The sequence below is a fragment of the Tenebrio molitor genome, chromosome 5, assembly GCF_963966145.1.
Source record: "Tenebrio molitor chromosome 5, icTenMoli1.1, whole genome shotgun sequence".
NCBI lineage: Eukaryota > Metazoa > Arthropoda > Insecta > Coleoptera > Tenebrionidae > Tenebrio > Tenebrio molitor.
In genome coordinates, this window is record NC_091050.1 from 20,249,416 (window position 1) to 20,266,320 (window position 16,905).

The 16,905-nt window shown below is 33.6% G+C and overlaps 1 protein-coding gene and 2 long non-coding RNA genes across 6 annotated transcripts in view; 1 reads left to right on the forward strand and 2 right to left on the reverse strand.

Annotated features, from left to right (window-relative positions):
- The window catches only part of LOC138131346 (uncharacterized), an 82,699-nt gene that overhangs the window by 5,192 nt on the left and 60,602 nt on the right, over positions 1-16,905 (forward strand). For 2 of the 3 annotated variants that reach the window (XM_069048313.1, XM_069048314.1), the window contains exons 2-4: positions 16,398-16,533; positions 16,584-16,656; positions 16,749-16,817. In XM_069048313.1, the coding sequence (XP_068904414.1) occupies positions 16,448-16,533; positions 16,584-16,656; positions 16,749-16,817 (228 nt within the window). In that variant the 5' untranslated portion in view covers positions 16,398-16,447. The remainder of the gene's footprint in view (positions 1-16,397; positions 16,534-16,583; positions 16,657-16,748; positions 16,818-16,905) is intronic. The other variant, XM_069048315.1, reaches the window with a different exon arrangement.
- LOC138131356 (uncharacterized) lies at positions 1,476-10,294 on the reverse strand. 2 transcript variants are annotated; one of them, XR_011159785.1, is made up of 2 exons: positions 6,438-10,294; positions 1,476-6,373 (listed from the first exon to the last, which is right to left on the reverse strand). It is a non-coding gene; the product is annotated as an uncharacterized lncRNA (long non-coding RNA). The 2 variants fall into 2 exon arrangements; XR_011159786.1 differs by having other exon boundaries at positions 6,424-10,294.
- LOC138131355 (uncharacterized) lies at positions 14,682-16,398 on the reverse strand. Its single transcript, XR_011159784.1, has 2 exons — positions 15,172-16,398; positions 14,682-15,114 (listed from the first exon to the last, which is right to left on the reverse strand). It is a non-coding gene; the product is annotated as an uncharacterized lncRNA (long non-coding RNA).

A 16,905-nucleotide genomic window follows, 5' to 3' on the forward strand; every position in this document is an offset into this window, starting at 1 on the left:
GTTGAAGTGGGGATTGAAAATGACCCCGATTGTATTAACACTACAGAAGCCACAAATGCCTTAGTGATAATGGTAGTCGCTCTTAATGAAAATTGGAAAGTACCAGTGGGTTATTTTCTGATTAAAAGTCTGAGAGCGCAGGAAAGAGCTGATATAATAAATCGTTCTTTAACACGATTACAAGATACCGGTGCAAAATGTCATTCTATCACCTTCGATGGAGCATCGGTTAATATATCGATGTGTAAAGTATTGGGTGCTAATTACAGTTTCGAAAATTTCAAACCGTATTTTCCACATCCAGTTACAAATAAGCCTGTCTATACATTCTATGACGCATGCCATATGCTTAAATTGTGCAGAAATGCTTTTTGTGACAAGGAAGTATTGTACGATTTAAATAATTTTCCAATTGAGTGGAAATATATAAAGCAATTAGTTGACCTACAACAAACTGAGGGTTTAAGAGCAGCAAATAAATTGACAAAGAGGCATGTTAATTATCACAATGAGATAATGAAAGTGTTCCTAGCTGCACAGACCATGAGCACAAGTGTTGCGAGTAGCCTATGCTTTTGTAAAAGAGTAGCAAAAGGATTTGAAGACTGCGAAGCAACTGCAAACTTTTGTTTAATATTTAATAATTTGTTTGATATTTTAAACTGCAAAAACAAATATTCCAAGGGCGAATTTTCTCAAGCCATTAATGATTCAAATTATGAATTTCTACATGAAAAAATCCAGACGTATGTGAACTATGTCAAAAATTTAAAGACTAAAACTGGTACATTATTAATTGAAAGTAATAGAAAGACAGGGTTTTTAGGATTCATAATTAATTGCAATAACTTGCTGAATTTATATAAGGATTTAAAATCGCACTATAAATTTGAATATATTTTAAGCTTCAAGTTAAGTCAAGACCACCTGGAAACATTTTTTAGTGCAGTAAGAAGTCGCTCTGGATTCAACAACAACCCATCCTGCCTTCAATTTAAAGCCGCCTATAAAAGGCTAATTGTAAAACACGAAATTAGTGGTTCAAAATATGGTAATTGCAGTATATTAGATGCTGCCAGCATATTACACGTTTCTAGCGGTACAAAATCGAAAACAACTGATACAATTCTCGAGGATGACCTTTCAGAATTTGAATTGAAATTAAATTTAGAAAATGACGGTATCTTTTTTTCTCAATTGGCTCTCTCTCAGTTTATTGAAGATGTAGTAGTTTACATATCAGGTTTCGTCATTAAAAAAGTAAAACCGAAAATTCTTTGTCAAATTTGCTGCTCTAAGTTAACAACCAGTGAATGTAATTCCCAATTAATTAAATTCAAAAATCGAGGCAAGCTAATATTACCTAGTAAGGATGTTATTTTGCTTTGTTTACAATTAGAACGTGCCATCAGAATTACAGATAACGCTAAATTAATAACAAAAAAGCATCTGAAGGAATTATTAACACTACAAGCTATGCGAAACTTACCAGATTTATTTAGTGATGAAATGATGATAAACCATATCAAGAATCAATCTTTAATGGATAATCATCGTATACAATTGATTAAATTAATATCAACAATTTATTTAAATATACGTATACATTATGAATGCAGAAAAAAAACAGAGCTCAAAAATACTGATAGAATTAGGCAAAAATGCGTTAAATTAATCTTATTTAGAAATGAATAATTGTTCAATAAATATTTTCAAATAAATGTCTTGTTGTTAGTGTTGGCGTTTTTTAATTTCATTAAAAACTCTTTTCCAACTTCAAAATTTCACCAAATTTTAGTTTTTCCTCATCGATGCAATGTTAATGAGTTTCATTCGTTTCATCTTTTATCAGCTTGCAAATCCATTGCTGCACGATAATAATCAATGGAAGATTGTAGGTTGTGACAAAGTAACACACTTGCTTCCTATAAATTTATAAAATTAGAATAGTGGCAATATAAATAAGTCACACAAAGCTAAAAGCAAATAAAAGTTGAGGTTAGCATCCTGTAAATGAAAATTACCTACAAATTAATAAGTATCTTTCTTGATAACTTCAACTTCAACTTTTCAGTGATTGACCCATGAGAATTAAGATGTTAAATTTTTCTGTTTAAATTATTTGTGATTTTCTTGCAAAATTTGACAGTAAGACAATAACCCAAGAACCGTCAAACTAGATTTCTAGCGTGCTTTGATTGGTGCTTGCCAACGGTACCTCTCTAAAGGATGGCGCTTATGAAATCCTTATGCGGTTGAGAGTGAGAGACATAGGTTTCACGTCTTGACGAACTACCACAACGCATGGCTGTATCTAATTTAATACATCTATGGGTCCCCGAAACAGACACTGCCATCTAGCGAATTTTTATGAACTATTTTGCGGGCTCCAGCTGGTCCCAAATTTGGCTCTCAAAATGGCGGTGAGTGGGTATAGAGGTATTTTCATATTTGGTGGCGGAAACAAAAGATTGAGAAATGTCACAAAAATGTATTGTCAGTGTCAAATTTCTCATAAACGCCGTAAAAAGGAATGTCTAGGTAAATTTAAATTTTCGCTAAATAGATTGAAAAAACAAATTCTAAGGAAACCAATTTTTGTCAGTGCTTCAAAAGGAAAAGTTATTCTCATATAATCAAACGTATTACAAATTATTTCTCTAGTTCGACGATGAATAACTTTCTTATTGCCAATTTGCTACATTTCTGTCGAAATCACGAACGTCTAAGAAATTTGACACTGACAAAACAAATTTGTGACATTTCTCAGTCCTTTGTTTCCGCCATGAAATATGAAAATATCTCTAGTACATTAAATCTAGTGATAAATAAATTACTACTGTCAGATATACAGAGTGATCAACAAGAATCCAAATCAGAGCAAGCGTTGCAAATTATCGGTCACGTCGTAGCAGAATCATACGCAAATAAGCGTTCAAAGCATGGCCGTAGACAATTTGTGGTCTCAAACGCTAGTTTATAATAAATCATACCTCATGAATTTTAGACGTTGGAATTATAATTGTGCATTTTATTATTATTATAAGATAAGGGAAACAATTTATAAGATAAATAAGAGCAACATTTTACATTTGTAAGAGTAAGTAAATTATCAGCTTTATTGCCAAACGCGACGCCACTGGTACGGAGATGTTTCGTTTAAATGTCACATTTCAAAATTCAAGGTTGTTGTTGTTGACAATTTAAGTGATTTAACCTAAAAAACAAATCTTCGATTTCGGCAATATTTACAGACGTTTATTGGAATTGTAAGCAATAATTATCCCAGAATAAGTTGTAAAATGGGTTTTACCATTAAAGACAAGGCATTTTTATTAGATTATTTTTGAAAGAGGGTGAAACAAGAAAGTGAAGACTGGCCTTACTTTGTACCCCCTTACACTGAAGAATTTCAAGCCAAATGTCTGAACCTGATGGTATTGGTTATTAACAAGTTTATCAATGTCTTAAAATTATAATGCCTAATTTTAGTATTTTAGTGAATCATAATCCATCATTAAGAAGAAGTCAGGTCAGTCCTTAGTTCAAATTTTAGAAATGGTGCAAAATGTTCGACAAATTATCAAGGAACATCCCTCAACTTCCATAAGGCGTTTAAGACTGCAAATTAAATTGAGTTAATGCACTTATTGCAAACATTTTGAAGGAGGCTATTAATTTGTTTCCCTTGTGTGTTGCAAGAAATAAAACCCACACATTACCTTAAAGAAATTTTCACCATAAATGAATTTTGGCAGTCCATTTCACCTGACAGCTTCATAAGTGTTTTTGGAAAATATGAGAGGCGAGTTTGACTCTTTCTGGACCACAATGGAGAACATTTGGAGCAGTTTTTGTGAAAACTTATTTTTTGACCTTGGAATAATTTAAATGTTTTAATTAAACTGCTAGAAAAGATACGAGTAAGTTTTCAATTAACCAAAAATGTGAGAATAATAACTTTAGCACTTTTCTTACAGAAAACAACAAAACAAAGAATTCTGAAAAATATTGACTTAAAATTTTGTAACCAAAGATTACGTGCCTTATGAAGGAATTTTATGTAACTGTGTTTTTTCCTTAATCAGTAATAAATAATAATTAATAATAACTTCCTTTTAAATCCATTATTCATGAATTACAAACAATTTATAAAGGCAATTAATAATAGATTTTTGAGAGGTAGGCAACCAACAAAACGAGTGCACAGCAATTATATAAAAGTGTCTGATTAGTATACGACGTACGTTTCGATAAAATAAAAGATGAGGTAGCACTGTTGATTTGGTTTCTTGTTGATCACTCTGTACATAAGAACTGGTACGCCCACTTCCCTATACTTCTCTAATAAATAAGCGTGTCAAAAAAGCACCCCAGGTGTGAGCTTCAAAAGTTACTACTAGATGGCGCTGTATGTACGAGGGACTGTCATTTATGAGTTTTGAATAAGGATATATCCATATTTATAGATTTTATATTGCCACAAAGCACACACTTTTTCATTTTTAGCAAAAATCAAAATTGTCTAATATTTGAAACTTTAAAATTTAACATACAAAGTTCAACAGTGACAGTCCCCGAAACAGACACTGCCATCTAGCGAATTTTTATGAACTATTTTGCGGGCTCCAGCTGGTCCCAAATTTGGCTCTCAAAATGGCGGTGAGTGGGTATAGTACATTAAATCTAGTGATAAATAAATTACTACTGTCAGATATAGAAAGAAGTTGGGTTATAAACTGGTGTTTCAAATTATTTTATTTAACGCTATTTAAGGTATTGCATCTAAATCTTCCTCAGAATAGAACTCCAATTCTGATTCTGAATCGGACGCGGCAAGAGAAATAATTGTTGAATGAACATCAGCAATAGATAAATTACTCATATAAACTCCATCCATTTTCAATATACATTACTGTTAGGGAATTTTCTTTTTTTGTATTGCAATGAAAGTGTTTTATTTTTTCTAATATTGAATATTCAAAGCGGGCGTTTTTAATTTATCAAAAAATTTGACACTGTCAGATTATAATTATTGAAAAAAATACGATTAAGTAGCGATATCGTGGAGGCCACAGGCAGTGTTATAAAGAGAAAATGCATCACTTTAGAGATAAAACAAAGTGTTCACCGGTGTTTTAAAAACATTTGGGAAGTAAATAGTCCAAATTTGGGGAGGATGCCAGTTTACCGAATGGTTGGGGAAATTTTTGCCGTAAGTTGATAATTCCACTTTTAATTTAAATTGATCTATTTAAAATGTTAGCTTCAATCTCCTACAGATATCTGAAGGAAAAATACGGAGTCATTTCTGGATCGGGGGCACAGGCACAGAATGGAAACGACGCACGATGGAATAGTGAAGAAATATTTGCGCCGTTGTGCGCTTTTTTTAATTACAAGACCGCCGGCCTTCAGGCTTGACTTGAGAGGGTTTGCTCCTGAGCACTATTCATTTTGAATGTACCATGCTTCCACTTTGTGTCCTGCTCTGAAATCTTTTCGTTAAAATCTGTTTATGTTTATTAAGGTACACCTACTTGCTGGTTTCAATGCCGGTATTTAATATTAATCTGTAGATACCATATTTTAAGTAAAATATTCAAAACTAGTTTACTTTGCTTGATTGCGGGACTCGATTAGAGATTTGTCAAAAATGACAATAATCGTACATTATAACCTCTTCAAAATACACATAATCTGAATTATTATCTGTGACATTGCATTTACAGTAGAAAAAAGTTGTATCCTATTACACCACAAAAGTTACTAAAATCACTAGATTTAGTAGTGTATATTGAAAATGGATGGAGTTTAGTCATATAACTTCTCCAATGTGGCAACATTATTGTACGTAAATTACCAAATTAGCATAATAGGGATTTTAAATATTACCAACAGCTTGTCAACCTGACAGTGCGGATGTCAAGCGAATGGATAATTCACGGCCTCCTAGATTCATAAGAGACGAGTCTCTTATAAATCAAGGAGGCCGTGGGATAATTAATTGGAGAAAATCAGCAACAGCGAGATGGCGCTGCAAATTGAACGAAATAGGGAAAACAAAGAACAGCTGATTTCATTTGTATTTGGATTTAATTTGCCGGTAACAATTTTTGACATTTTACATTATAATAAATGGTTTAAAACAAATTGCAAGTTATAAGAACCACCAAGATCATCAGTTTGCGTTGATTTGTCTACCAAGACCTTTGTCATTGCAACTTTCTGAACCTGCTCTCCAACATTTATGTTTGTCTGTTGTGCTGTTTCTTCATTAACATCAACAGTTGGGGAAAATTTATCAGCATCAGCAACGTCACCCAGATCATTTTCTGCTTCTTTTACACCAAAATTTAACAACCTTCACGAACTACAAAAAAACAACACTAGTTCGGTCAATAAAATTTGTTATTATAGTACCTAAGAAGCGTTACCTATTAGTAGTTTGTCCACATTTTACGGTTTTATTGTGAGTACCCACTGGTAAATTGTGAGACGGAATGGCTGTGAGTTTCAATTGTCTCACTTGACACCTTTTGCTGTTGTGTAAAAAGCTATAATCATCAAAGCTTCACAAACTTGCCCAAAGGTATAAAATCGGTTGGTATAAAGTGTTTTGTAACCCCCAATAAAAATATCTCTGAATTTAGCCTGAGTCCCTGAGTCTGCTTGCAAAAAATCGCAACATCTTGACCTGCTGCAAGGGGTTTTAAACAGTTTATTATTAGGGATTGATACCCAACTCTTAGGGGCCAATAAAGCAATTGACTCTATTCTCACTTATTTCTAGAAGCTCTTTAATAGGTTTTCCGATTTTTAAAACTTCCTGCTTGGTATTTTTTAGAGTTTTTCATTGGGAAATAACATCATGGAAATAGTGCAAAGAAATGTCTTTGCTCACTAAATATCACACTGTATCAGACTGCGGCACGGAACAATAACACTTTGAGGTACTCGTCATCACTTCATGCACAATTTATTAGGAAAAACAAACGAATTTCGCTATTTTTGGGCGATTGAAATGTATCACGGCCAATACGTAAACATTTGTTTTCCCTATTTCGTTAGTTCAAAAATTACCACCAGAGGTCAGCCACTTCGCTGATTTTCTCCAATACTCGGCTGAAAGTTGAAATACAACTTTTGATGCTTTATTTTTTGTGAGGTTATGTATGATTTAAATCTCCTAAAGTAGATTCATTTTTGTAATGACGAACTAAAGTTACTAAATTTTGTAACTTTTGTCTTGTGAACACATCATTTTACCGCGAATATGGGCTTTTAAAAAGTTAGGTTATGGGCTTATGGGTCACGTCATTTGTTCTGTTAAAACTGGTCCGAATCAAAGCTTTGTGAAATTAAATTTGTTTAATTATTTTGAAAAAAAAGCAAAGTTGCACTAAACAAATACGAAAAGGCAGTTGAATGTAACAGTGAAATAATTTTGCATTTTGCTACTCATCCTCGTCATCGTCGCTGTTTTCTAAGTTCGAATCGGAATCTTCACCAAATTAACAATAATTACGTCGATGTTAAAACGTTAATGTTAACGTTAGATCTAATTACATGTACTATTCCGGACACGGAATCTTGGCCATTTTTTAGACATTTCTAAAAAAAATTATGTAAACCAACCATTAGTGTCATTAATAGGTACTATGGCGGACAAAAAATTTTGAACGACTTGTTATTCCTTTGGCATATAAATGTAAAACTGGCTTTATGGTCAACTAACCTTATTTTTTATTTTTGCCTTTTTTGTCATGTCACCAGTGACAGATTAGTCAATCATAGATTAACACAAAAATTTTGGTGTGCCTATGTCGGCTCACGAATGGTGAACGTGGATGAATCTTAATCGTTTCGTCTTTGCCGTCGAAATTGCGAAAGTCGCTGCAGCCCCTAGGCTATCGAGTGGTGTAGAATGTAGATACGTACCTATCTAGTTCTTAGAGGTTTAGCAGCAACACAAAATCAGGAATGTCTTCATCATAGATGAAACCAAATTTAGTTGTATTTACGTCAAGACAGAAAGACCCAACAGGTTGTATTTTGGTACGCAAATATCAAAAAATTCAAAGTACAGATCAATCCACAATACTAACAAATTATAACATGTATTTATTAAACATAAAATTAAAAGTTTAAAATAAAAAAACTTTACAACTAAAACTGAAGAAGTCAATATTTGATCATTGCCCCATTTTGTTGTACAACCAAGAGCAATCTATTCCTCATGGACAGGCACAGATTTCGATGATAGTTCGGGGGTGCCGCGTTCTGTTCCACGGAAAACACCCACCTTCTTCCAGAACCTGGACGCCGAACCACCGTCCCAGTGTGTTCCCACTTCCGCATAATGGCATGGATAGTGCCCTTCGATAACCCAAAATTCGTCGAAATTTGCCCATACAACATACCCCTCTGGTGAAGGGTTACTATTTTGGCTTTAGTAAATTCAGATACGGCTGGCATTGTATCACTAAATTATTATTATAAACTTGAGAGACTTCAAACTGTCAATTTTTCGACTTAATTTATAAACGTCATAATAACAGTAAAGGGCAGCTTACATTGACATTTTTTGATATGCCAAAATTTGATCGTTGAAAAATTTTTGTCCGCCATAGTATAGTTGAATTTTTTTAATAAACAATTGTCAAAACGTTGTCTTGTTGGTATGAGCCAAACTGTGATTTTCATGATAATACGATTGGTCACATTGAGTGTCAACATTTTTTTATGTAACTGAGCCTGCGCCCTAACGAGCGAGAGTTTATTTCAAATTCGAAAAGGTTCCTCCTGATTTCTCATTAAATTTGTTTTGAAAATGAATTCACGGAAGAAATGTACGGGAAGTGAAGTGAACACAACCTTAACCACAGACAATTAAACTATAGTTTAATTGTCTGTGACCTTAACCATGATTTGGTGTCAAATTGTTATACAGCTGGTCCATATGTCCAAATTTTAGGGTGGTACAGTTGGTTTTTTACTTCATTTTGACACTGACAATTGTTTATTAAAAAAATTTCACTATAAATGTCAATTATTAAAAATCACTTTGAAGTTTGTCTTATCTATGTCAAAAAAGCAGGAAAATGGCATTATCGAATCAAAAGTTGAGTTATATTCAATAAAGGCCAGTTCACACATATTTATTTGTCAGTTAAATGTCAATTATGGCCAAGATTCCGTGTTCGGAATAGTACCTATTTCAGTACTTTTTATAAACTATTTCCGTTGGCTAATGTTAGAATGTAACGTTAAGAATCCAGAACATTTCTAGAACAATAACATGCAATATCATGCAACATTAGTTTTCATCAACAATGAAATACATGTAATTTTGAATTTCTAGACCTAACGTTAACATTAACGTTTTAACATCGACGTAACGTGAACGCCATTCTGTATGGGCCTTAAGTCATGAATGCTAAAGTTTCCCATAAGCCTTGTCCTGTCCTTCATTTGAAATTTTGTACATACTTCTGGGACTGAAGCCTGTACAGCACTTACGGAAAGTTTTATTTTAGATTAGAATTTACCGAAAAAACATCCGCCACTGCTTCTACAATTGTGTACTCTTCGTACTTGCGTTTCCATTATCTCAATGAGTAATTAATTTCTTATATTTTGTTGAAAGCTTTTAAAATGTGCTGGTTCGTCTGCTTGCTTATTGATGCTTTACTCGGTTTTGGAAATTCATTCATTTTGGCAGTGACAATAATTTTTTTAATTTTTATTAAAAAAATTTTTTTTGACAAAGAAGCCATGGCCATGGATTTCATTAATGTCATCGGAAACCGACTTATCGCGGAATCAGGCGATTCAAAATCAAAGAAATTCCTTTTCGAGAGGATTTCCCTTGTCATTCAACGTGGAAACGCTGCAAGCATTCGGGGCACTTTTCCAGATTCCGCAATATTATTGGAAATTTTTGTACTATAAAACAAAAATGTTATGTAATTATGTTATTAATATAAAGTTATCTTAATTTTTGACAATTTAAATCATTGCCAACTGTCTAATTTTCATTTATTTTGTAAAAAAATCTAACAAAAAAAAAGTCCCAGTTAGTTCGTCATTACAAAAATGAATGCATTATACCTGGTGATTTTAAATGATTGTGACTTTTTTTCTTAAGTTGGGAACATTTTTCATAAATTATTTTGGCAAACTTGATACCTTCAACACATTGGCGTACGTACGTCATTTCGACATTTTATGTATTAATAAATTGTGTCAAATAGGCGAGGACGCCTATGTTTATGTCAAATATCACATTAAAAAGCAGAATAACCAACAATAATATGTATTACCAACCTATGAAAAAAAGTCATATTCATTTAAAATCACCCGGTATAATATCTGTTCACGTTGGAATGAACATCAGTGGTCCAAATGACCTGACCTGTTACTATGACAACTCATATGAAAGCTAATGCCAAATGTGTGCGATTTGTACCACTGATGTTCAATCCAACTTGAACAGGATTTTGATAAAAACGAAACGTCAATCTAATTTTAAAGATTTTAAGCGATTTGGAGTCTTTAAGGGGTTCATCGAACAAAAAAACGTTGTATTCAACTCGTTCGTGTGTCAATTGGGCTTTTTTGGCACTCGTTAGGTTACCCGGTTAGCAGCCATGTAACTATTTATTAGTACTGGATACGCCAATAGCCTATAAAAGTACAGTCGTTGACCAAAATAAAATAGGACAAAGTAAATTTCGATTGTGTAATTCGATATTTTTACGAAATCCATCTCTTAGGAAACAAAAGTGTCAAAAATAAAAAAACAATTCTGATAAGTGTCATCATTCGACAATATTTCAAAAACTCACAATCATTCAATTGAACATAGTGACACTGACGAGATGACAAGTGAAAAACGACAACCTAACTTTTTGTAAATCAATCGTCAAGTCAAATCAAGTTGTAATCTGAGACACATACGCCTCAGTTACACTACACACATCTTTGAATTGTGAAACTGTCTAAGGTAACACTTTGTCCTATTTTATTTTGGTGAACGACTGTACATACCGGGACATTTTTTTAACATTGAACATAGTCCATACTTATTCCCTATGTTCAGGTCAATGCATGTATATAATCACGTAACCAAGGTAACGAAAATAAGTACTTGACAGTTTAACAAAATGGTCAAGTTGTTTGAAGAATAAATACACATAGGGCCAGTTTATAGAAAGAGAACTAAATATTTAATTCGAATTAAATTTTAATGCGCGATTAACCCATGAATCCGCAACTTCGATTGGTTCAATCTGGTCACGTGTTCAATTAATCTCGCATTTGATTACGATTAACTTAATTTCACTTCTGTAAACTGGCCCGTAATGCAGTTATTCCATGCCAATCAGAGCATTAGAAATGTGCGTGACATTTCCAATGCAACACATGATAGACCAATTCCAACAATCGGAACAATTTTTAATATTATTTTGATTGATGTGTTTTTTAAAATTGAACATAGGGAATAAGTATGGACTATGTTCAGAGTTAAAAAAATGTCCCGGTATGTATCGTGGTGCACTGCAATCACACAACCGACAGCCGCTAAAATATTATCATCCATTGATACCATGATGGAAACAATTTACAAAACCAACAACCATCAGTTAGCGTAGAACTAGTGTGTTGATCTGGGGCCTCTTTCATAAAAATTACAATTTACAATTTAACAAATGACAATTACAATTGCACAATTGACAAATTTGACAAATATACGTTTCATAAAAATGCAGACTGTCAGTAAAAGAATATACATATTCCTATTTGGTATGACTTTGCATGCATATCATCCCTTCGCAATAAATCACATTTGGAATTTGGATATACAGGGTCTTTCACAACTCGCGCCCTAGAGAAAAAGGGCCCCTGCCGACGACAATAAGTTGTCAAAAAATAGAAACAAAGAATTTACTACTTCTTTCATAACTGAGTTACAAGACTTGTAATTCTACCAATTCCAGAAGGGCATCTCAAGGGGTGATGTTATTTCAACCAAATAAAGCCAGTTGCTAGGTTTCAAAAATAATACCATCAGCTACAAAAAATGTTTGGGTTACTGTAATTGACTTTTCATTCTCAACAAATTTAGGTTAACAATCTGAAATGTTAGAGCTGTCGTTACATTGCAAGTTCAGATGTCTATTGCAAAGCCTATGGGCGATTCTAGGAGATGCTTGGAGTGTAGCGACAACACGGACCTGAGCAGAGCCACCAGTGGTTGATGCTTGATAGTCGCAACTAAATGGCATTCTAGGTCATTTCAATTATTATTACAACGTATTGTAGCAAAAAATTAAAAAAAATGTGTTGCAAACGAAAAAATAATTGTCATTTCTGCCCGGAAAACGTTCTTCGAAGACTCTTGCTGGCTCCCTAGCGTTACGCTCACATTCCCCAAAAATTATTATCATTTCTAAATAATCAGCGGCTGAATACATGATTGTAACCAAATAAACAAAGGTTTTGGCTTTTTTTATTACAAATTTAATTTGACAGTGACATCTTTCAAAAACAACTCCAATCGCCCAAATATTTTAAAGTTGTTTTTTCTTAAATGAAATCCTAGCAACGTAAAATTACGGCAAACACATCTTGGAGGTTTAGATCTCTGATTGGTTAACTTTCAGTTGTCTTTTCTCAAATATCTTTTAAGCTAGATTTTTTTTCTTCAAAATTACACATCCAAATGCGATCTGTTGTTTCCTCTTTTTCTCTAGGGCCGGCGCGAGTTGTGAAAGATCCTGTATATTTTGAGGTTAGGCTTCCTTTTTTTTGTAGAGCGCCATTTCGTATTTTTACAAGGATAATGCAAAGGTAACTAGATGTAAATCATTTTATTCCATACTGTATATACGATAGTACAGACTGTCTATAAAAGAATGTGGGATCGCAGAGGGCTCTGGAATTTGAATTTGCCAACCCCTTTAAATTCGTCAACTACTAACCGCCAAATTGTCAAATATATTCACGAGCTGTCAACACGAAATCAACTTAACCTAATTTACGCTTCGAAGCCCTGTTTTGTTGTTTCTTGCGTTCCTGGTCTGCTTATTGTTTAAAAAAGCTTTTTTGGTAATTATACAGTTTAGGTCGACAAATCTGACGCATGCGCAAATGGAACTCCGAAATTCCAAAACTCGGTGAATTTAAAACTGGGCTCAATATATACGGGTCCAGCATGAAGCATTGTCTGTTTTTAGGTACTTTAAATATTTAAAATAAATTGTTATTAAACAATATGGTAACATCGCTAGCAAAATCCGCGTGAGATTCAATCATTTGCGCATGCGTCAGATTTGTCGACCTAAAGTGTATAATTACCGCTTTTTTCAAAACTAGATAACTTCCGGTGGTGTTACAAAGGTATTGTCTTTATCCGTTTTTATAATTTTACAACCTCTCAAATATTTTAGAAGTAATTGATAAAATGGTGTTCACACTTGAACAAAATAAGTTCCTTATGATGTCTTATTACCGCAACGGGCAACGGTGTTAAAAGAGAGTCAGGGAATGGACATACAGCATTCAAGCTTGCAAAGAAGAATTTTTAGCCAAGTACCTGGACTAAAATGTTTTAGAAAAGTCCCTCGCAGCTCACATACATCTAATTGTTAATCATTTTGTTACTACCACAAAAAAATGTTTTATTTTTTTTTCAGTTAGCTATGGACCAAATGATAACTTTTAATACATCATTAGATTCAGAAAAAAAAACTTTACCAGACTGAGCCAAAAAAACTACATGTGTCCATTTAAAAAAAAAAGTTGACTATCGTTAGCTATTAAAGATAACGCCAAAAAAAAAACATTTTATGACTGTTTTGTAGCGCTTGAAAAACCATATCTTTGATTTTTCTGTTCATTGAAATCGGGTAATAAATAACAAAGTTATAGGTTGAGGCGTTTTTCATCAAACAGCCTGTATGTATCTACTGGCTTTGTGGTTGAGCCGACAGGGACGCTATTCTGGCGATCGCTCGACGTACTATTATTCCGGCGCGCTAGAAATATTTTTTTCACAACTTTTTCGACAGTTTAGGATATTGAATTGTAATCTTTCCGATAGTTTAAAAAATCTTCTAACTTTGTTCCAAAAATGGTTTGAATATTTTCATCAGAACAAAAGTTAACAGGGGGTATAAGTTTTACCATGCAATTCCATATGGCAACAGTTAAAAAAAAATGCACTGTATAATATACAGTCTGTGCATTCTCAAACTCGAACATAGGCAATTAACATTGTATTGAACGTTTTTGCTGATTCCTGCTCGCCAATTGAACTTACAGGTAAGGTAATGGCATCAATAGAAAGATAAAATTATTGCGCTTGAAATGATACTAATAATAAGATTAAAGGTGCTATTTTTATTTTTATTCAATTTTGACAGTTTAAAGTGACTTTATTAACTCCATAACAACCGTCATAAGCAGGCAATGATTCACTAGTGAATTTAAAAATTTTTATTTACGATCATGTAAAAAGTAGGCACTTTTTGCACTAAAAATCGTTGCCAAAGTTGACGTTTATAGAATTGACGGAATCGTGCCATAAAACTTTTAGTCCACGATTATGTCAAACAAGAAAATAGTGTTATAAAATTTTTAGTGCACGATTATGTCAAAAAAGAAGAAATCTGTAATAACGATTTTTATATTTATTTAATATCACTGACCTCTAGAGATCAGTGATTTAATATACAGAGTGTTGGTATTAACAAAACATAGATACATATTTACTATTAAAAAAATTAATTCTTCCCTATATGTACATCCATTTTACAGTTGGTGCAATTTTTAACAATAATCTTCGGTAAAGAGTTTGGTACTTGAGGCTGTGAGGATTTGGCAGTGCTTGGCAGTTGAGAAGATGTACCCATTTCATTTTCCGCACGAGTAGTAGAAGAAGTACTAGGCTGATTTTCTCCTATCCCCAAAATTTTATTGGAAATGGAAATCTTATTTGCTATGGATTCCTCCACATACGACTCTGCCACGGTCGTACTCTTCCATCCTCCATGCCTCTTTAGAGATAATATGTCTCCTCCAGCATCGACAAGGATGGTGGCAGAGGATCTAATGATAATAGTAAATAATATATGAGTGTATAATATACGAGTTTATAATAATTACCTTCTAAAAGTGTGACCACTATACTCATGTGGATTTGTCAAGCCAAGATATTTAGCAATGTCACTAGGTATTTTTCCAAAGGTATTAATCCCGACTGGTTGGGTGGAACATTTTCCATTTCGATAAAAAACAAATAATCGCTCATGTTTTGTATGTGAAGGTCTAAGGGAGACATATCTTTTATAAATTTCAACCATATTTTTGATGTCATGATCTCTTCCATCAATGACAAAAGTTCAGTGTCGAATAGAGTCGTGTTTCATCAGGACGGCGCCATACCACATAATGCACGCATGAATTTTGTATTTTTAAATCATTTTGGTGAACGACGAATGGGTGCTCATGGAGCTATTCGATGGCCCGCTAGATCCCCAGATTTGAATCCATTGGATTTTTTTATATTCATTCGAAACTTTCGAGACAATGTCTATTTGACCCCACCAGGTACCCAAAAAGAGTTAAGAAAAAAGATAGTGCGAGTATGTCAGGAAAAACCCCGAAATTTTTACTGAATGCAAAGGTGGGCATTTCTAGAAGGTATCGACAGTGTCTGCAACAGCATTGAGAAAATTTTGAGCAACTAGAATAGATTTTGTATTGTTTACAAATTTGATTACTTCATTTTTGATTTTCAATTTTTTTCATTTAAAATACATTTTTTGTTTTTTCTTTTAATGTAAGAATATTCAGAAGAAGATTATTTATAAGAACGAATAAAAAAATATATAGTGTAATTTGAAAAAAAAGTTGGCTATCGTCTGTCAAAAAATAGATGTCGGAAAAAATATCGAATAGGATAATAATGAAGTGTTTTTCGAACTATTTCATTTGATGTGTCATTTATTCAAATCGGATAAAGAATAAGTAAGATACAGCGTCAAAGGTTTTTCGTCAGTCACCCTGTATATATATATATACAGTTACTCCTGCAGCTCTGCACTGACGTCAGTCCGGTCACAACACGATTATCACTGAAAATTGAAAACTGACAAGTGACGCACAGTTGATTGTTTTTCGCTCGCTCCGCAAAAAATCTCGACTCCCATGATTTTAGCTTACCGTGTCGTTTGCGGACGATTTACGCTGATCTGCGAACGATTTTCGCTTGTGCTGCGTTACGATTTTACCGTGTCGCATGAAACTAATTCACTGCCCGGGAATAAAATGTATGTAGTGCGCCTAAAGAAGTTTTCACTTCAAAAAATCTACTGGTCATGCTTAAACAGATTTCCACTACCGCCAGCAGCGCTACCTATCGGCGATACTAGTCTCACTCATGTTAAGCCAAAGACTAAGGTTAAGCATCGACATGTTAAGAAGCTTGCGGCACAGTCAACTAAGCCACCAACGCCTATTACGATGGTACAATCATTTATAATGACCCTGTATACTACTATGATCTGTGTTTGCAGCTTGATGTCTTCACCTGATTGTAAACGGAGGAAGCTGGCAGACGACGTAAATTCAGTTGCAAAGATGTCGAATGTAAGTTTACATTTATTCCAATTTTTTACGTACCACTTACCTACATTATTCTCCAGTTCAAGTAATTGACTTTTGTTTGTTTTCACATGCAGGTTTCACCAACGAAAAACTGGGAAACTCAAACTGACAATGTAACAATCACAGAATCAGCTTCCAACCAGGTAACTTTATCTATCAACATACAATTTTCAACTCTGCTCCCTAATGGCTTGTGCTAATTGGTAACTGTAATGCTTCTTTTCTTTCACA